At 44.0% G+C, this 21214-nt stretch overlaps 1 protein-coding gene and 1 non-coding gene across 2 annotated transcripts; both read right to left on the bottom strand.

Annotated features, from left to right (window-relative positions):
• Positions 1 to 1900: 1900 nt before the first annotated feature.
• Eif4ebp2 (eukaryotic translation initiation factor 4E binding protein 2) lies at positions 1901 to 20700 on the bottom strand. The gene is made up of 3 exons (XM_048338945.1): positions 20324 to 20700; positions 4931 to 5116; positions 1901 to 3702 (listed from the first exon to the last, which is right to left on the bottom strand). The coding sequence occupies exons 1-3, from the start codon at positions 20466 to 20468 to the stop codon at positions 3671 to 3673; spliced, it is 363 nt and encodes a 120-aa protein (XP_048194902.1). The 5' UTR covers positions 20469 to 20700; the 3' UTR covers positions 1901 to 3670.
• Positions 9193 to 9396, bottom strand: LOC125347419. The gene has a single exon (XR_007210201.1). It is a non-coding gene; the product is annotated as a small nucleolar RNA SNORA73 family (small nucleolar RNA).
• Positions 20701 to 21214: the final 514 nt, after the last annotated feature.

Raw genomic sequence — 21214 nt, 5'->3', positions numbered from 1 at the left:
CTACTTCCCTGTTCACCTGGTTACCTCTGCAGGGAATGTGGTACTTTAAAAGTACCATGCAACTTTCCCCCAAACTGTGTCATCCTCTGGGATCCTTCTTTGAGGGAGAGCCAATATCATGTGTAAGGATGCTACCCAGTTCTGAACAGGACCTAAAGCATCCTGTCAATAGCCACAAAGAGGGAATCTGAAAAAGGATGCTCCAGCTGGATACAAGTCTTGCATGTAGAAACTACCACAATTAGCTGCTCTTACATCTCTACCCTGGAGAAAGTGAGATTTGCTACTTTAAGAGTAAATTTAGGGGTTGGGAATATGGCCTAGTGGCAAGTGCTTGCCTCTTACACATGAAGCCCTGGGTTTGATTCCTCAGCACCATATATATATATATAGAAAAGGTCAGAAGTGGTGCTGTGGCTCAAGTGGCAGAGTGCTAACCTGGAGCAAAAAGAAGCCAGGGACAATGCTCAGGCTCTGAGTTCAAAGCCTAGGACTGGCAAAAAAATAAAAATAAAAAGATAGTAAATTTATAGGCAATTTGCTGAACAGAAGATAATTCATTCAGGTATTAGGACAAAACTTGTCTTGAGAGCTAGTTATCTAGAGGCAGTGTTCTTGAGAAAGCTACATCTATCTAACATGAGCTTGGAACTCAGCAAGCCACACCAAAGAACCACGTGTGTATCTCCTGCTACAATTTAGAAGGAGGCAATTTCTCCTCAAGATTGATTGTTCCCAGGAGTATAGAAAGATAGTTCCCCATAAAAAGAAGGTCAGGCTACATTTTTCATTTAGAACTCTACCTGAGGTTCCTTCTAAACATGCAGAGGTAAATCACCTCTGGACAAGACCTTGTTCTGGAAACAATCCTATGAGGCATTGCATAAAGATGTCATATGCTAGAAGTTTGTTTCTTGTCTTGTGCAATCATCTTCACAATGACGATTTATGGAGATCAAAATATGTCCTGCAGCGGGGCTGGGGATATGGCCTAGTGGCAAGAGTGCTTGCCTCGTATACATGGGTTCGATTCCCCAGCACCACATATACAGAAAATGGCCAGAAGTGGCGCTGTGGCTCAAGTGGCAGAGTGCTAGCCTTGAGCAAGAAGAAGCCAGGGACAGTGCTCAGGCCGAGTCCATGCCCCAGGACTGGCCAAAAAAAGAAAGAAAGAAAGAAAGAAAGAAAATATGTCCTGCAGAGATGGCCTCCACTAAGAACTGCACCCAACAGTGAGGACGTCGTGGTAGAGAAAAGTAAGGGACAGAGAAGCTCCTGAGTTATGCAGCTGACACTTTCAAGAAATGCCAAACACATGTCTTCTGATTAAGGGGCAAGTGCAGAGATCCCCCAAGATGGTAACAAAGGGGAAAATGGCATGTTGGTATTATTCAAATTCTCATAGATCTAATCCCTGTTGGGTCAATGAGAAAGCTAAGCCATTGTAGCTAGCAATTTGATCAAGAAGTGTATTCTCTTCTGCTCACTAAGGTCCTGGCTCTTAGCTGGAGGAAGATTCCTCAGGATGCCACTGCCAGGGTATGAAGAAATAAAAGCTTCACTCCCAAAGAACTAGGCTCCCAGGTAAAATGAGGTTGTGGGCAAGCTCCTATGTCAATGATAGCAGAGCTTAAGCTTCTCCAGGACTGTAAAATAAAATTTGGAGTTTAAAAGCAAAACAGGAATAAACTAAGAAAACAAACAAACAAAAACTTTTCTGATTTTCGACTTTGAGACTCAAAGCATCCCCAAACGTTGGGGAACCAGTTTTTTCCTGAGACATCAATCATCACAAAAAGTTTTCATACTATTCACATTTGTAGCAAAAACAGAACAACATTCTACAGATGTTCTTCCACTCTTCTTTCTAAAATGTTTTCACAATAAGGTCTTTCCATGGTCAAAAGAAAAACAGCTTTATTTTCCTAGCCAGCAGGTCTGTTCCTCTCACCTTGGCATCTGATCTCTTACTACAAGGCAGGGCTTCCAGTCCAACCAGACATTGCCAGGACACCAGTGGCTACTCTCCTTGTCTTCCTTTGAAGGGACAATGCATCAGTCTTTCTTCCAAGGAATCACTCTCCTGGGATTACTAAGCTAGATTATAGTACCAGGAGAGTAGGTTAGGGAGGAAGAATAATGAAAATGCCTAGGCCGCCAATGAAGCTTTTCTGAACAATCCATAGCAAGGCAGAATGGTCCAGTTTCACACACTCCACACATCCACACCCAAAACTCAAGCAAAAAAGAGCTCAGAAAGGAGTGGGGGAGACAAAGGACAGTGAGTGACACAGGAACAGCAGATTTGCCTATGGACATTTTTACCTTCCTAACACTGCAAGATGTTTAGTTTAAAAGTTGCTGCCCAAAATTGTACTGAAATGTATCTAAAAATAAGTTTGTCTGTAGTCATCTTAAAAATAAAAGGTCCTTCCTCAGATAAGAGGAATGATATTATCAGATACCAACACTTAAGGTATCTTTGATGAATATTTGAAAAATGGCCTGGCAGAGGAAAGAGAAAAAGAGGGAGAAAAGAAAGGAGGGGAGAAAGGAAAGGGAAAATTCAGAGTACAATAGGAATGGCAAGAAAAAAGTTTAAGTCCACCCTTATCTACCCCAACAGCTAAAGTAGAACCATATTGGGGGGAAAGATGTAATTATTTTCTTAGAGTATTCTGAAAGTCGACTTTAAACTTAAATGTAAGAAACTGCAATCCAAGACCAAAAATATCAGTGTTCATCGGATTTTAACATGGTGACTACAGAGACATGGTACTCAATTGGTTTAACATTCTTCAGAGGTCATTATCAGGTATTATCTGGCAGAATACCACAATCAGGCTGTATTCACCAAGTAGAGGCCCAAGTCCCTCTATGGACCTGCACTGGGAGCAAACAAAATCACTTGGATCACAGTACAAGAAGACTCTGTCAGTAACAAGGTGTAAGCAGGTCTAAAAACAGCCGAAGAGCCAATCACTGGGTACCAAGGGCTCTCTTCTGTTGAAAAGTTTAGGCATAACTGCACAAATGTCTTAAGAAAAGGAATGGGAAGATAAACTAGAATACCAAAGATACAAGACATTCCTCCCAGAGGAAAGAGGGGAAGCAGACATCAAAACAGTGTCACAGGGTAATGCTACTAGAGTTGTGCAAGCTGCGCTGTCCCTAAGGACAAACAGCAAGGCAAAAGGGAAAGCAGCTCTCTTTTGAGTTAAAAAAAAAAAATCATATCCCCAGCACCAAATTAATCACCAATGGGCTATTGGAAAGGAGACATATCTCTTCCCCAGACATCCTAGTCAGAATGCTGTAGACAGATTGATAATATATTTGGGATAAATCTGAAAGTAAAAAGAGAGTCTCAATAGAAAATGACCAGGAAGCCAGTTTAACTGTTTTCTCTAAGATTGCTTAGTTCTACAGAAATAACCAAGGGCCTCAAACTAATCTGTCTAATTGGACAAAGGGCAACAAACAGGGAGAAGAAATGGTCAGATGAAGCTTATCACTCTTTTGGCACCCAAAAAGGGGGGGGGGAGGAATGAGGCTGCACTGGGGACTGCTGGTACTGCATCTTCTGTCTTTCAATTATTGATGTAATTGGCGAAATCAGGTACACACAGGAATCCACGTTGCTGCTTTTCTTCTACACCTTGCAGGAGAGTCAGATGTCCATTTCAAACTGAGCATCATCCCCTAGGTAGGACAAAGGCAATGAAAATTTTAGCATGAAAAGAAAGAGCAGTGCTAAATGACATTCCCTATATAAAAGAGTAAAAAATAATTCAAAGTGTCGCATCTTCTGTTGCCTTAACATTTGAAATAAATGAAAAACAAAACCTCAAAAACATTTATTCAGCTTTGCTTTGGCTGATTTTTTTAATCCAGAGAAACTTAAGTCAGTCACAGACCCATGGGAAAGGGTCCTTTCCCCAAGTGGTAAATAACACAAGTGAACTTTCCCAGTCCCTTTGTCACAGGATGACCACACAGCTGTCCTGGTCATGTGTCAGATACTCTTCCAAGGCTTTGAACTTTGGCCCTGCTCTAACTAACACTTTGTCCATTAAAAACTCAACTGGAATTATAAATAGCATAATACTGGCCCAGGCCCAGGGGTCACTAAGTACAAGTGCAATACCCAAAGTGTTTTCAAGAGCTTGCCACATCTGTCTCACCATTTTGCATCTACAGGGTGAGGAGGCCTTGCTACTAATAAGCGTCTGTGTAGGAGCTATTTATACAAATATTACAGGCAATTCTAAAAAACACAGGAAACAAACTGGACCACTGTTCCAATATAACAATGTCTATTCTTACAACAAACAAAACAGGAGCCATGAGGTTCTGTTTTTTCTTTTTTTGGTGGTACTAGGGATTGAACTCAGGTCTCAAACGTGCTAGGCAAGCACATACCACCAGAGCCATGACCTTGAGTCCTTTTGTTTCTGAGTTTATCTTTCAGATAAACTAAAAGGGCTGACCTCAGGCTGTGACCTACTTCCCTCCACCTTCCAAGTAGATGAGATTATACATGTGGGCCTTGCACAGAACCCTCTCCCCCCGCCCATGTGGATGTCTGTGCACGTGTGTGCATTTGTGTGCATGTGTGGAAGAGAGAAGTAGGTGAGGGGGCAGAGATCAAGATCCCTAGCCCAATGAAGATTGTCAGGCAGTCCGTCAAAGAGTCACCTTTGGGGCTCATCATCTCTAGTTAATTTTGGATTAGTCTCTTCTAGCCACCTAGATTTGATTACAATTTGGAACTCCAAGCATTTTTATTAACACTTGTAGGAGGTGGGGAACCTTATGAGACATATAACTAAACATCAGTTACTGATGAATTAACATATTTCAACTTATAGCAAAACAGCATTCAATTTCCCAGCACCACCCTCCTGGTGCCAGCACTGCATTCCCTTACCAACTGTATGTTTCCTGTCATGATTGTTCAAGTTGTTCAAGTTGTTTACTTCTACTTTGGAGTCTTCGATTAAGGTGCCAGGGCTGGTGACTCCAGGAATTTTGGGCAAATGGCAGGGTGGGGTCTGAGCCATGGGAGAATTGCGACGATCCAACAGAAACTTTCTATCATAAATGATTCGAGTTCCTAGAAAATAGGGTTGAAGAGTTTGAGCCATCAACACATAATATTACCTACAAGTTCAGCTTAGATTCAACAGAAAACTCTAAGGCAGCCAGGCACTGGTGGCTCAGGTCTGTAATCCTAACTACTCAGGATGCTGAGATCTGAGGATCACGGTTCAAAGCCAACCTGGGCAGGAAAAGCCATTGAAACTCATCTCTAAGTAACCACCAGAAAACAGGAAGAAGCACTGTGGCTCAAGGGTACAGAGCTAGCCTTGAGCTGAAGAGAACAGGGACAGCACCCAGGCCCAGAGTTCAAGCCCCAAGACCAACACCAACAACAAAAAGCATTTTACAATTCATGCCAAAAGGATAAATTCTAATGTCCCAGCCTGTGAACAGGTTCTTCTACCATCTGCTCTTCCTTCCTCTTCCACAGGAAACTCCTGCTCCTCCTTCAACATTCAGCTTCAACATTTCTTCCTCCATGAAACTATCATTCCCGCCCCTCCACCCCTGCTTTTTCTTTTGCCAGTCCTAGGGCTTGAACTAAGGGCCTGAGCACTGTCCCTGGCTTCATTTTGCTCAAGGCTAGCACTTTACCACTTGAGCCACAGCGCCACTTCAGGCCTTTTCTACATATGTGGACTTCATGTATATGAGGCAAGTACTCTACCACTAGGCCACATTCCCAGCCCCCTTTTCTTTTCTTTTTCCTCTACCTCATACATCACTTATCATGGGACTCTTGTTTATCCACTTCTCTACAGATTTTTCAGTTCCTTACGCCAGAGCTATGTCTTATTTTAACTATTTGACATATATCCTAACAATATAATCTTCAAAAAAATTTAAATACATGATTATGTGGAAAAATAGTCACCAAAGATTAATGCCTTTCTAAACAAGCGCCAAGACTGACATGCTCCCCAGACAGCTTCTACAATGTCTTACAAACAATAGTTCTGAAGAGTATACTTTCCCTGACAGTAATCAACAAGTACATTTTAAAAAAAGTGTGTAACAAAATCAATCACCAGGAAAATGCAAATCAAAACCACAGAGACAGCAGTTTACTCCTGACTCAACAGCTGTTATCAAAACCACAAAAGATTTAGTATAGTCATTATGCAAAACAATAGAGGGTTTTCTAAAAATTAAAAAAAAACTGCCATGTAATCTACCAATCCTATTTCTGGAGATAAAGTATATATTATGTCTAAAGGAAATTAAATCTCAAAGAGACAGTGAATTTTCATGCTCACTGAAGCATTATTCATAACAGGAAAGATAAGAAAATGTGGTGTAGCTGAGGGTGCAACTCAATGGTAGAATGCTTATCTAGGATCTTCAAGAACCTAGCTTTACTAGTGACTCACACCTGAATCATGGCTACTCAAGAGGCTGAGATCTGAGGATCCAGGGTCAATGTTTGTTTAGTAATTGTTCGGTTTTAGATACATAATGTAAAGTTGCTGACCCAAACATGTGGAAATACCATTTGAAAATAAGTTTGTTATTTTACAGACCTGATCTCTAATGTTCTCCCGCCCCCGCCTCCCCAACAATCTTATATCAAGGAGACCACGCGCTTTGTTCTGTGTTCTAGGCTTGTCTCCCTCAACATTATTTGTTCAAGACCTGACCATTTCCCTGCGAATACCATTATTTTATCCTTTCTTTTTTTTTGGCCAGTCCTGGGGCTTGGACTCAGGGCCTGAGCACTGTCCCTGGCTTCTTCCCGCTCAAGGCTAGCACTCTGCCACCTGAGCCACAGCGCCCCTTCTGGCCGTTTTCCATATATGTGGTGCTGCTGGGGAATCAACCAAGAGCTTCATGTGTAGGAGGCAAGCACCCTTGCCACTAGGCCATATTCCCAGCCCTATTTTACCATTTCTAATTGCTATGTAGCATTCCACTGTGTACAGGTACCACATCTTTTGGATCCATTCATCTATAATGGGGCATCTGGGTTGTTTCCATATTTGGGCTATTGCGAATTGTGCAGCAATAAACATGGATGTGCAGGTGTCTTTATGGTATCCTGGGACCTGTTGTTCAGGATAGATGCCTATGAGTGGTATGGCTGGGTCATAGGGTATGTCTATGCTGAGATTTTTTTTGGCCAGTCCTGGAGCTTGAACTCAGGGCCTGAACACTGTCCCTGGCTTCTTTTTGCTCAAAGGCTAGCACTCTGTCACTTGAGCCACAGCGCCACTTCTGGCATTTCCTGTTTATGTGGAGCTGAGGAACTGAACCCAGGGCTTCATGCATGCTAGGCAAGCACTCTACCACTGAACCACATTCCCAGCCCCTATGCTGAGTTTTCCGAGGAGCCTCCATACTGTTCTCCAAAGTGGTTGTACTAGTTTGCACTCCCACCAAGGGAGAAGGGTTCCTCTTTCTCCCCATCCCCTCCAGCATTTGTTGTTGCCTGAGCTTAAAGTATAGGCCATTCTAACTGGAGTGAGGTGATATCTCAGGGTTGTTTTTATTTGCATCTCCTTTACTGCCAGGGATGTTAAACATTTCCTCACATGTTTCTTTGCCACTTTTATTCTCCTGTGAAGTCTCTCTTTAGTTCCTTTGTCCATTTAAGTTGGTTTCCTGGGTTTGGAGGGGGTTAGTTTCTTTCTTTCTTTCTTTCTTTTTTTTTTTTTTGCTAGTCCTGGGGCTTGGATTTGGGGCCTGAGCACTGTCCCTGGCTCAAGGCTAGCAATCTGCCACTTGGGCCACAGCGTCACTTCTGGCTATTTTGTATATACCTGGTGCTGAGGAATCGAACCTAGGGCTTCATGTATACAAGTCAAAACATTCTTGCCACGAGGCCACATTCCCAGTCCAGTTAGTTTCTTGAGTTACTCCGTAGATGATAGATATTAGACCTTTGTCTGTTGCTGCCAGATCACTTTTTAAAAATAATTTTTAAATTGCTGTTTTAGGTGATAAACAGTGGTGTTACCTTTACATATATTGGGTGATAAGTACATTTCTTTCCTTTTGCTTAAGTTGCAGCTATTCCCTCCTTCTCTCTCATTCCCTTCCACCCAATACCATCCTTGAGTTGCTTAGTTCACTTTCATCAATGTCCAGTGCAGCTGATGTGCCCCTCTGCTGTACTTTTTCACCCGCTTTCCATTGATTCTGTGCCCTCCTCCCACCTTCCCTCACGTGTGCACATGTATACATCATATGTGAGAGAAAGAATAGAGAATCATCTAAAAAATGTTAAGAAAAACTAAGCGGTCCTTTGTTTCCTTATCTTTTGGGGTTCTTTTCAGTCTATGTATTGTTTTATGTACATATGAAGAGGTATTGCAATTTGGTGCTTTTCTCCTAAGACTATCCTCTTTTAGTCTCACTGTGTATGGGTATCTTAAGTCCTGTTCACTTTGTCTTATTTCGTTGCCTTTCAAATCTAACATCCACATATCAAGGAGAACTTGGCGCTATTTGTCTCTTTGATCTTGGTTTACCTTGCTCAACATGACTTCTAGTTCCATCCATTTCCCTGCAAATGCCATTAATTTATCCTTTCTAATGGCTGTGTAAAATTCCATTGTACATAGGTACCACATTCATTTGTATTGAGGCATCGGGGTCGTTTCAGTATTTTGGCTATTGACAGTGCAGCAATGAGCATGGAAGTGCAGGTGTCCTTGTTGTATCCTGGTTCCTCTTTCTCAGGATATATGCTTAGAAGTGGTATGGCTGGGTCATAGGGTATGTCTATGTTTAGTTTTTTGAGGAACCTCAAGACTGCTCTCCAGAGTGGTTGTACTCGTTTACATTCCCACCAGCAATGCAGTAGGGTTCCTTTTTCTCATCCCCACCAGCATCTGTTGTCTCAATTCAGAATATTGGCCATTCTGACTGGGGTAAGGTGGTATCTCAGGGTTTTTATATGCATTTCCTTTACTACCAGGGATGATGAACATTTCCTCATGTGTTTCTTCTTGGCCCATTCTTAATAAGCTGTCCTTTTCTTGAGTTGCAATGATCCTTTAAACATTCTGAATATAAATTTTTTATCATGTATGAACATTTTCTCCTGCCCTGTGGGTGGCCCCTGCCTCCCCCCTTGAGGGGCTTTTTAAAAACTGTTTCCTGCATGGTTTATCTCCCCAGTCATTGTCCACAGGACTCTGGGAAGCTGTAGGAATATGCAGGCGCAGACATAAAGCCCAGCTTCATATCCAACATTGTAGAAAGGGACTATACATCATGGAGCAGAGCCCTATGCTCCCCTATGCCACGAGGACAGAGCCCGGGGAGAGTGATTTCCCGGGGTGTCCATGTTGGATTGAGGTGTTTTCTGACACAATGAAATTTTTAATTTTGATAATACAATTTGTTGTTATGGCTTGTGACTTTCAAACCAATGCACAATCCAAGATCATAAAAGAGTTATGGCTATTTACTTCTAAGAATTTTATAGGGGCTGGGAATATGGCCTAATGGCAAAAGTGTTTGCCTCATATACATGAAGCCCTGGGTTCGATTCCCCAGCACCACATATATAGAAAACGTCCAGAAGTGGCGCTGTGGCTCAAGTGGCAGAGTGCTAGCCTTGAGCAAGAAGCCAGGGACAGTGCTCAGGCCCTGAATTCAAGGCTCAGGACTGCCCCCCCCCCATTTTTTTTTTTATAGTTTTATCCTTTATATTCTCATTTTTGAGTTATGGGGTCCAACTTCAGGTGTTCTGTTTTTGTTTTGTGGTGCCAATCCTGAGGCTTGAACTCAGGGCCTGAATACTATACCTGAGTTTTTTTGCTCAAGGCTGGTGCTCTACAACTTGAACCATAGCTCCACTTCTGGCTTTTTGGTTAATTAAAAGTAAGAGTCGGGGCTGGGAATATGGCCTAGTAGCAAGAGTGCTTGCCTCTTACACATGAAGCCTTAGGTTCGATTCCACAGCACCACATGTACAGAAAACAGCCAGATGTGGCGCTGTGGCTCAAGTGGTAGAGTGCTAGCTTTGAGCAAAAAGAAGCCAGGGACAGTGCTCAGGCCCTGAGTCCAAGACCCAGGACTGGCCAAAAAAAAAAAAAAAAAAAAAAAGGTAAAAGTCCCATGGACTTTCCGGCTCAGGCTGGCTTCAAACTGAAACCCTCAGATCTCAGCCTCCTGAATAGCTAGGATTACCGGAGTGAGCCACTGGCCCAGCCCAACTTCAGTTTCTCAGTGTGGGTTGCCGGTTGTATCAACACTATTTATTTTAAAACACTATTCTTTCCTCACTGAATTGTTCTTGAACTGTTGAAGATTCATGAGCCATAATAGTGAGGACTTATTTCTGGACTGATTTTATCCCATTCATCTATATGCTTATCCATCTGCTAGTACCACACTGTCATAACTGTCAATAAGTTTTTAAATCACAAGCTTGAGGGAGGCTTCCAAGTTTGTGTTTCTTTTCTAAGACTATTTTGATTACTTTTGGTCCCTTAAAGTTCCATGAGTTTTGAAGTCAGCTCCTCAAAGACACCAGTTGAGATTCTAAAGGAGATTGCCCTGAATGTGTCAATTTGAAGAGTAATGCAATCTTAACAATATCAGATCTTCTGATATTGTTACATATTTCCATTTGTTTGGGTCTTTTTGAACTTTTTTTTTTTTTAACATTTTGTAGTTGTTGGGGAATTTGATTTATGCTTTTTTTTTGGGGGGGGAGGGGGGCAGTCCTGGGCCTTGAACTCAGGGCCTGGGCTCTGTCCCTCAGCTTCTCTATGCTCAAGGTTAGTGTTGGTGCTCTACCATTTGAACCACTTCTGGCTTTTTCTGTTTATGTGATACTGAGGAATGGAACCCAGGGCTTCATGCATGCTGAGCAAGCACTCTACTACTAAGCCACATTCCCAGCCTTAGTTTATGCTTTTTGATTAAATTTGTTAGTTTGTATTTTATTTTAAGCTAATGTAAGCAGAATTATTTTCTTAATTTCATTTTTGGGTGGTTCAATGATAGTCAGTACACAGAGACACAAATCACTTTCCTGATTCTTTTCTAGTCTTTTCGTTTGAAGCTGATCCTGGGGCTTGAACTCAGGACCCTGAACTTTTTTGCTCAAGGCTAGAACTCAACTTCTGGCTCTGATAAGAGTCTCACAGATTTGCCTGACTGGGCTGGCTTCAAACTGCCATTCTCAGACCACAGCCTCCTACAGCTTCTTACATGGATGAGCCACCCTCCAGCACCAATATTCTGAGGGTTGTCCAAGTAGGTTCCCAAGACAGATTTAATTTTGAATATAAACTCAGTAAATAATTCAGAAGACAAGACACTGACAAGCTAGGGTCTTAGTTAATTAAATGTTGTAAATTGTCTCAAACATGGTCCTGGGCTAGGCACTGGTGGCTCATATCTGTAATCCTAACTCCTTGAAAGGATTATAATTCAAGGCCAGTAAAGCAGAAATGTTCCTGAGACTTCTTCTCAACAGAGAGCTGAATGCAATGGTGTGTATTATCTTACCTCAGGAAGCCTAACATAAGTGAGGCATGCCCCTGTCTTGCCCAGGCAGAATCTGAGCTCTATCTCAAAAATAACACTGCCACTGTCCAAATCTCCTTACTGACAAAAACTAAGGCCTGGGAAATATTACCACCAAAGTATAGTATTATAAGTCTTTGAATTTTAGATAATTAGAGGCTTAAAAATTTAAATTACAGCTAATAAAAAGCAAACAAAAAAAAAACCCAGCCTGTTATTGACTATGGAAACTAAAACTCAAAAGTACTGGACCATTCAAAATGCCAAAACTATTCAACAAAAAATATTAAGGGGGCTGGGAATATGGCCTAGTAGCAAGAGTGCTTGCCTCGAAGCCCCGGGTTCCATTCCCCAGCACTACATATATAGAAAATGGCCACAGGTGGCACTGTGGCTCAAGTGGCAGAGTGCTAGCCTTGAGCAAAAAAAAAAGCCAGGGACAGTGCTTATCCCAGGCAAAAAGCAAGACCCCACTCAAGCAAAAATGGCTGGAAATGGGGCTCAAGTGGTAAAGTACCTGCTTAACAAGGGTGAGGCCTTGAGTTCAAACCCCAGTACTACATTAAAAAAAAAAAGCTAAATGGTGATTTCATGAATGCTAAAGATGTTAACCAAACAATTCTGTCACAAGCACCAAGGGACAATTAGTATATGATGATTCCACTTACATGAAAACTCGAGAGAGAGAGAGAGATTAGGACAGTTGCCATGGGGCTGCAGGTAGTGGTAGGATTTAATGAAGAGTTGTTGTTCAGTAGATATATTTCACCTGGGGAAGATAATGGTCACTGAATTGCTACTTTTTCTTTTTTTCTTTTTTTTGGCTAGTCCTGGGGCTTGAACTCAGGACCTGGGCACCACCCCTGAGCTTCTTTTGCTCAAGGATAGTAGTCTACCACTTGAGCCACAGTGCCACTTCCGGCCTTTTCTGTTTATGTGGTACATGATTCTTCCATGATGTTCTGCCTGCCCTTACACCCAAAGCAAGGGATCTAGTCAGTAACCTTGGACTAAAATCTCTAAAATTACAAGCCCAATAAATCTTTCCTCCTTTAAACTGTTTCTTTCAGGTACTTGTCACAGTGATAACAAGTGTAAAACACACACACACACACACACAGCATTTGCCATGGAAATTTTAAGGTTCACCAGAAAGGAAACCCGCCACATGGTTCAGGCAGAGAAGAGTTTATTGGGGGAGGGCACACTGCCAGCTGGCAGGAGATGGAGGCATTGGGGAGAGAAAGGGAAAAGAAAAAGAGAAAGAGAGATAGAGAAAGGGAGCAAGAGAGAGTAAGAGAGAAAAGGAGAGTGGGAACTCGTGTTGGGCCAGATTATATAGGGAAAGGCAGGAGGTATGACCTGTGTATTGGATGTCACCTCCGAGAAGGGGGAGGTTACTGCCTCTAGGTGTGCCAGTTACCCCAGTAACTCAAGTACTGAGCACAGACTTAAAACAGGTGGGGAGCACCTGCGTGGAGCCCAGGGCTGCGGGGGAGGCCCTTACAGAAACCTAAACCATGATTTTTTTTAGAAGTAAACACTTAAAGAGTTTTAGGTTCAAGCTGTGGACTGAGAATCTTTAATATTACTAGGTACATACAGATGGATTGCTGATGTGTGTAAAGAACACACAGGCTGAACAAACTTGAGAAAGGTAGTTTTATTGACTCAACAGAACTTTTGTTCAATAGAAATATTAAGTTGCTTACTCTAGGACTTGGGAGTTAAAGTTCTGCCATTCACCAAAAAACTGTCCTATTGACCATCAGGCTCCCTTGTTATTCAAGTAGCTTTCTCCACATTAACTTTTCTGTCTGATCCACAAGTCTTTTAATTTTTCCTCTTGGGGGGGAAAGTACTGGGGTTTAAACCAGAGCCTTACACTTGCTAAGCTGGTACTAAGCCTGTTTTCTACTGATTATTTCTAGGATAGGGTCTCTATTTCTGCCTTGGCAGAGGCTAGGGCTGCAATTTACCTATTTGTAGATTTCCAGCAATCCTGGAATCAGATGTAGACCATAGCTTCCAAGTGCTTTAAGTGGAGACAGAATCTCACACTTTTTTACCCAAGTTGGTTGGCACTACCATCCTTTCAGTCTCAGCTTCCCATGTAGCTTGAGATGAAAGGCATGTAGCATTTTGCCCAACTGTGAGTTGAGAAGGGGATCTTCTGAAGTTTTCTGCCTCCCAATCTCAGTCCCCAAGTAGTTAGGATGACAAGCATTAGACACTGGTGCCTACGTTGATCTGCAGATCTTCAGCACACAATTAACCAAGCCTACAATGTCTCCAAACCACACAAAAATTCCTCCTAGAAAACAGAATCTTTAAGACTCTAGTCCTCACTGGGTAGTGACTCATGCCTATAATCCTAGATACTCAAGAGGCTAAGATCTGAGGATTGAGGTACAATGCCGGCCCAGGAGGGCAAGTCCGTAAGACTTTGATCTCCAATTAACTATCAAAAAGCCAGGAAGGAAGCTATGGCTCAAGTGGGAGTGCTGGCCTTGAACACAAAAGCTCAGGGGCAGTTTCCAGTCTCTGAGTTCAAGTCCCAGGACCAATACAAAAATAATACATACATACAGACATACATACATAAAAAAAAAGATTCCAGTTCTTAAAAGGCTGAATGACTTTGACTCTGATGGTGCCAGTACACAGATCTATCAGTTCTCCTTTCTTATCTCATGCAGCAGGCTTGGGGGAGCAGAAAAGACACTAAGCACAGGTTTGTCATGTATGCTGCACTAAACACTTACAGGAGCAGACCCCATCACCCTGCATCCATCTGTCTTGGGTCAAAGAAAGACACTCCCTTCCATAAACTGCACTGCCTTTTTTTTTTTGGCCAGTCCTGGGCTTTGAACTCAGGGCTTGAGCACTGTCCCTGGCTTCTTTTTGTTCAAGGCTAGCACTCTACCACTTGAGCCACAGCACCACTTCTGGCTTTTTCTATATATATGGTGCTGAGAAATTGAACCCAGGGCTTCATGTATGCGAAGCGAGCATTTTACCAGTAGGCCACATTCTCAGCTCCGGCACTGCCTTTATAAATGAGAAAGGCTGCCTCCTACAGGCTCAGAATTTAGAAACTCTCCAGCAAAAACTGAATGACAGCCTCTGCTATATATACTCTAGCAAATTAATCTGAACATGAGACTAAAGCTTAATCTCCTTTGAAATCACAACACTAGTTAATCTGTGTTACTATGAGATAAGTAACTGTAAGGAAACTAAATGAACTCCATTTAGTGTTTTTCATGCACTTCTCACATCTAATTATGAAACCTTGTGCTAAGAACTTAAGTTGCAGAACTAAATAAGTACATTTGTGGGTTCAATAGTTAGTGGCCTAGAATAAATTCAGCTCAAAGTTACCAATGAAATTTATGACAGGGTCAGAATTTGGCCCTTCTTTTCCAGTGTAGTTCATCCTTACAAGAAAGGAACCAGACTGAAAAGTATGTTTCCCCAAATACTCTTACTTTGACAACAGTTCAGTGGGCCATTTCTCTATTCTTTTACGTTCTCCTCGATTTCTAGGCCTTCCAATGGCCTTCAGGTAATTTTTTTTTGGGGGGGGGGCCAGTATTGGGGCTTGGACTCAGGGCCTGAGCACTGTCCATGGCTTCTTTGTGCTCAAGGCTAGCACTCTACCACTTGAGCCACAGTGCCACTTCTGGCTTCTTCTGTTTTTAATGTGCTGCTGTGGAATTGAACCCAGGGCTTCATGCATGCTAGGCAAGCACTCTTACCACTAAGCCACATTCCCGGCCCCCAGGTAAATTTTCTTTAGTGAACCAAAGCAAAGAGGAACTAGCTGGCAGAGAAGAGGCACGGCAAAACCAGATTCAGATAATCATAATGGGACCCTATGTCGCTCTTGCTGTGGCAGGAGCATACTTTTCCACCGCTGATGAGAATGTTATTAAGGACAGACAAAAAGAAATGGGAAAGGGCTGGTAAGAATGTTATTAAGATAGGCAAAAAGAAAAGAGGTCTCTGTTTTTGCTCCTTCCCCAGAGCATGGTTCTCCCAGAAGGAGACAGATCCACACCTAGAAACTAATAAACAAGGTAACACAGAGAATCCCATCAGCTAGTATTCCAGGTTCTTTCAATGTTCTTTCTTTCCTAATAATATAAACATCCTAAGATAATTGGAGTGGGGGGGGGGTGGAACAATGATCAAGATACAAATTTTCAGACACACAATTAAGCAAGCCTACAACGTCTATATGATTCTAACTGGCTATATGATTCTAACAAGTTAATTTGGGGAGGGAGAGACTCAACTTCTTTTGACTCACAAAACAAAATCATTAGGTTTCTTCAGCTAAACATTATTATAAAAGTTAAACCATACTAACCTTACTTTGCATTGAGGCTTTAGAAGCTTTTCAGTGGTAGAACCAATTATCTCTCCTACTTCCCTATGGATGAATAGGAAAAACTAAACAATAAGGTTTCCTCTGCCTCAATAATGAGAAAAAAATACTCTTCTACCAACATAAGCAATTCACACTTCCCAAAACACAACAAGGCCATTCTGAGAAACTTCTAGGATAGGCTGTATCATGTGATGTCCAATAAATGAAGAATTCTCAAGGGGGAGAAATTCTAAATTAGCTATGGGATTAATGTCCCTGCCCTGTCTGATCATTTAGGGCATTTAGCACATCAACTGTTACACTGGAATGTTCTGACAAGTGTGACACTCTCAAGTTTCCAGAATCTGAGGCTGGAGCTGCACTCCTCTCCCTTCTCACTAAACTGTTCAACAGAAGCCTACTGACTCATTTTTCTAAATGTTTTTCAAGTCTAAAATAATCTAACTCAACATATATAGTATCAGAAGTAATCTACAGCCTCAGTCCCTTCCAAATCAAGATTTTTAAAGCATCCAGGGCAAGGATTGCATTTCCACTTTCGCCTGTTGTCATGTTTTGTTCAAAGCACTGCACAGGGACTCACTAAAGATATACAACCACATTAATAAGCTGTCCAGAAGTGATCAAATAACAAACAACTTCACCCTGGTCCAAGAAAATGAAGTCCATGGTAAAGAGGCGAGATGGCAAGAGAAATGGAACAAAAAAGCATCAGCGGACAGAAAATTTCCAAAGGGGGAAAATTCAATAAGTACTGGGCACCTAAACAGTACTGAGTTAACTTCTATAGAATACTGATGAAATCCAATTGCAAGAGTGTTCAACTCCTCTCCTTAGTGTATAACGTAACTAGAGATCACTACAATGGGCTCTACCAATAAATACAGGCTCAATGTTCTAGATGAGCCAATATCAAGTACTTAGAGCTAAAACAAAAAACTGTGTCTGTAGAAGCTATCTGAAGTAGGGCAGGAAATATTTGATCAAGCAGTGATTATGTGTGTTGAGAGGGTAAATGAATTAGTATTTCTGGCAAAATTTCCCTAAGCATTTTAGGAATTAATTCAGACTATGTATGAGACAGGCTCTATCTTCTTCTGCTCAAGAATAGCACTCTACCACTTGAGCCACAGAGCCACTTCCGGCATTTTCTGTTTATGTGGTACGGAGGAATCAAACCCAGGGCTTCATGCATGCTAGGCAAGCACTCTACAACTAAGTCACATTCCTAGTCCTATGTGCTTATTTTAAAAGCACAACAAGATAGTGTTTGAAATATGCTAAAAGGGCTTCCTTCCCTTTGAAGAAGATTCCTTGAAGAATAAGATTACTGTGGGGCTGGGAATGTGGCTCAGTGGTAGAGTGCTTGCCTAGCATGCATGAAGCCCTGGGTTTGATTTCTCAGTACCACACAAACAGAAAAAGCCGGAAGTGGCACGGTGGCTCCAGTTGTAGAGTTCTAGCCTTGAGAAAAAAAAAAAAAAAAAGAAACAGCAGCTTAGGGACAGTGCCCTGGCCCTGAGTTGAAGCCCCAGGACTGGCAAAAAAAAAAAAAAAAAAAGATTACTATATCGCTAAAGGTTTAGCTCCTTCCCCAAATAAATTAAACCTGGGAGCCACTATTATTGTAATACATAATCTGAAGGAACACAGCATTTCAATAAGTTATAAAACCTCTTCCCTCACCTTGGAAAAGAATCTACATTTCTTTTTTTTGTTGTTGGTGGTTGGGGGTGGGGGGGCTTGAACTCGGCCTGGGTGCTGTCCCTGAGCTCATCAGCTCCAGGTTAGTAGTGCTCTACCATTTGAGCTACAGTGCCATTTCCAGTTTTCTGGTGGTTAACTGGAGATAAGAATCTCATTGACTTTCCTGTACAAGTTGGCTTTGAACAATGATCCTCAGATCTTGGCCTCCTGAGTAGCTAGGATTACAGGCTTGAGTCCCCAGCACATGGTTTCCATTTCTTTTTTTTTTCTTTTTTTTTTTTTTTGCCAGTCCTGGGCCTTGGACTCAGGGCGTGAGCACTGTCCCTGGCTTCTTTTTGCTCAGGGCTAGCACTCTGCCACTTGAGCCACAGCGCCACTTCTGGCCGTTTTCTAGATATGTGGTGCTGGGGAATTGAACCCTGGGCTTCATGTATAGGAGGCAAGCACTCTTGCCACTAGGCCATATTCCCAGCCCTGGTTTCCATTTCTTAAAAGCAGTTTAAGTTCAAAACAACTTATCTGGTGGGCTGGGGATATGGCCTAGTGGCAAGAGTGCTTGCCTCCTATACATGAGGCCCTGGGTTCAATTCCCCAGCACCACATATACAGAAAATGGCCAGAGGGGGCACTGTGGCTCAAGTGGCAGAGTGGCAGAGCAAAAAGAAGCCAGGGACAGTGCTCAGGCCCTGAGTCCAAGCCCCAGGACTGGCCAAAAAAAAAACCAAACAAACACAACTTATCTGGAGAAGATTTTCATCTGTCGAAATCTTTCATGAGGGCTGGGGATAAAATGCTTGCAAAGAGTGCTTAACTTGTATTCATGAAGCCCTGGGTTCAATTCCCTAGCACTACATATACAGAAAACGGCCAGAAGTGGCGCTGTGGCTCAAGAGGCAGAGTGCTAGCCTTGAGCAAAAAGAAGCTAGGGACAGTGCTCAGGCCCTGAGTCCAAGGCCTAGGACTGGGGAAAAAAAAAAGCCTACAGTACAGCCATGGCTCAAGTGGTGGAAAGGGAGCCTTGAGCAAAAGATGCTCAGAAATAGCGCCTACCCCTGAGTTTGAGCCCCAGACCCACCCCCCACACCTTTCATGATACTTGGGAATGTTGGCTATGCCTGTAATATCACCTCAAAAGCTGAGGTGACAAGATCAGAGTTCCAGGCAAGCATGGGCTACTTAGAACCTTTTCTAAAAAACAAACAAAAAAAACCACCAATAAAATCCAACAATAAAAAAACAAACTACATCGGAGCTGGAGCTGGTCTTAGACAAAATCAAGAAATCAGGAGGGAGCACTCTTTAGTGAAGCAAACCAACTCAATAGCAACTCCACTGCTGTGCAGTACAAGTGTTTTTATATTTTCTCATACCAGACTGCATACATATTGACGAATTCAGGGGCCTGGGTAATATTTAGCTTTTCAAGGTTGTCACACTACCCCTAGAGCCTTGCTAGATCTTCTCTAAAGCTTTCTTCTACATTTTTATTCCTTGGAATTGGCAAGGAAATCCTTCTTAACTCTATGCCTATTATTATGCAACAGGCTCAAAGACTACACAGGCCCAACTGAATAGGATTGGTTGTTGAACGCTCAGGGGGTCCAGCCCACAGGAATAAGGTTAGCATTCCCATAGGCTGCTGGGGCTGCCAGCCAAGTCTCCACCCTTTACCCAGAGGCCAGCCAGGCAAAGTTATGAGGTTAAAAAGGAAGCCCCTTTCCCTTCACTAAGTTCCCCGGTCCCCAAAATCGCTTTGCAGTCTTCACCCTGTGGCTAACAGCCCAAGCTGGGCACCGACAATCTTTGAGCTCCTTTTTTCCTGTGACCAACTCTTATCTACATGCTTCACCTCTGCCCAGTGTTGCTTGTCAACACTTCCTGGCTGCCGTTTGGAAAGCATTGTCCAGTAGTCTCCCTCTACACCAGTTCGCTCTACAGGCAACTCCTTCCCTCAAATCGGGCAAACGCACCCGACTAGTAGTTCTGCTGGACCAAGCCCCGCTCCAACCGCCACCAACCAACCCCTCTGGTCCCTTGGGTACTGCTTGAGTTATTAGTTTATATCATTTTCCTTCCAGCCTGCAGACACCCCTCTCTCCATAACCCCCTTTGGAAAGGCCACCGTAAACAATTACGGTCAAAGCAGGATAATGCTGGGCGAGGCTTCTAGGTTGCATTCCAGCCTCGTCTAGGCGTTCTATCCACGCGGCAAAACAAATCCTCGCAGGGTCCCACCCCGAACTCCTCTCTCCAACTTCCTGTCTACAAAGACCTGTGGGGGAGCTCCGACAGCCAAGCACCGACGTGCACGAAGGCACAACAAAGCCACAAAAAAAGAGGGAAGGGAGGCAATGCGGGGTGTACCGCAAGGCCCAGGGCAGCCCAACAGTTCGGCGAGAGGCGGGGAGGGGAGAAAACTGGGTCAAGCGCGTAAAACCGCCACGGAGCGGGAACAAGGGCTTTCTCCGCGTTCTCTAGCGGGCGGGCGCGCGCACGGGCAATAGTCCCAGGCCGGAAAGAATGCAAGCCGGAGGGGTTCCGAGAGACCACGCGGGGTACCCGGAGGTTCAGTGGACCCTCTCCAAGGAGTTATGGGGAGCCGGCGGGAGGCCGGGACGCGGCGCGGGCGCTCACCTCCCGGCGTGGTGGAGAACAGCGTCCCCCCGGGCGTGGTGCAATAGTCATGAGGTAGCTGCGCGGCGTCGCTGATGGACACGGTGCGCGTGGGGATGGCGCGGCTCTGGCTGGGCTGGTGGCCGCTGCCGGCGGACGAGGACATGGCTCTGGCACGGACTCTCGGCTTTGTCCCGCGGGCGAGCAGGCGGGCGGGCGGGCGGCGGCGGCGTTGGAAGGGCCCGGGCGGCTCCGGCTCCTCAGGCGGGCGGCAGGGCGCTCACTGCTCGCTCCTCACTCCCCTCCTCTCGCTCTCTCGTCCCGCTCCGCTCCCGCCGCCGCCCTTCCAGCCGCCGCCGCCGCCGCCGCCCGATCCTCCGGCCTCCGCCAGCAGCCTCAGCAGCAGGAGCAGCAGCGGCAGCAGCGGCGACGACGACGACCGGAAGCGGGCGAAGGCGGGAGCCAGAGGGAGTTCAGGGAAGCGAGTCCTCCGGAAGTGACGTCTCTGGGGTGGCTTCGCGCGGGGCGGGGCGAGGGTGGGCGGGGCTGAACCCGAACCTAGGCTTGCGGGCACTGGCGGCCAGGAGAATCTGTGTGGGGTGATTCAGTGAGACCAGGAAAACTTTCCAGTACTCTGTGTGTTTTCAGTTGTCAGCATTACTCTGCGAGACAACCTCAGCGTCCTATCCGTTTCTGCCCATTAAAAATGTTCATTTTACTGCATGCCACGTGTCTCTCCGTGTTCTTGTCCTGTCCCCTGTCTCCTGGCTGTTCTCGGGTCACCATGGCGTCCCAGTTCAGCTCTCCATTGGAGCTGAATTGGTTTGTTGGCATTGTTTTTGTTCTTTCTTTCCTCTCTGGCTTTTTACTTGTGTTACATTTATTTGCTGGCTGCAGGTCTTTGTAATTGGC

Source organism: Perognathus longimembris, chromosome 2, assembly GCF_023159225.1.
Source record: "Perognathus longimembris pacificus isolate PPM17 chromosome 2, ASM2315922v1, whole genome shotgun sequence".
In the NCBI taxonomy this organism is placed as follows: domain Eukaryota; kingdom Metazoa; phylum Chordata; class Mammalia; order Rodentia; family Heteromyidae; genus Perognathus; species Perognathus longimembris.
The sequence above is the reverse complement of the archived record's forward strand: the minus strand, read 5'-3'. Positions and strand labels throughout refer to the sequence as shown.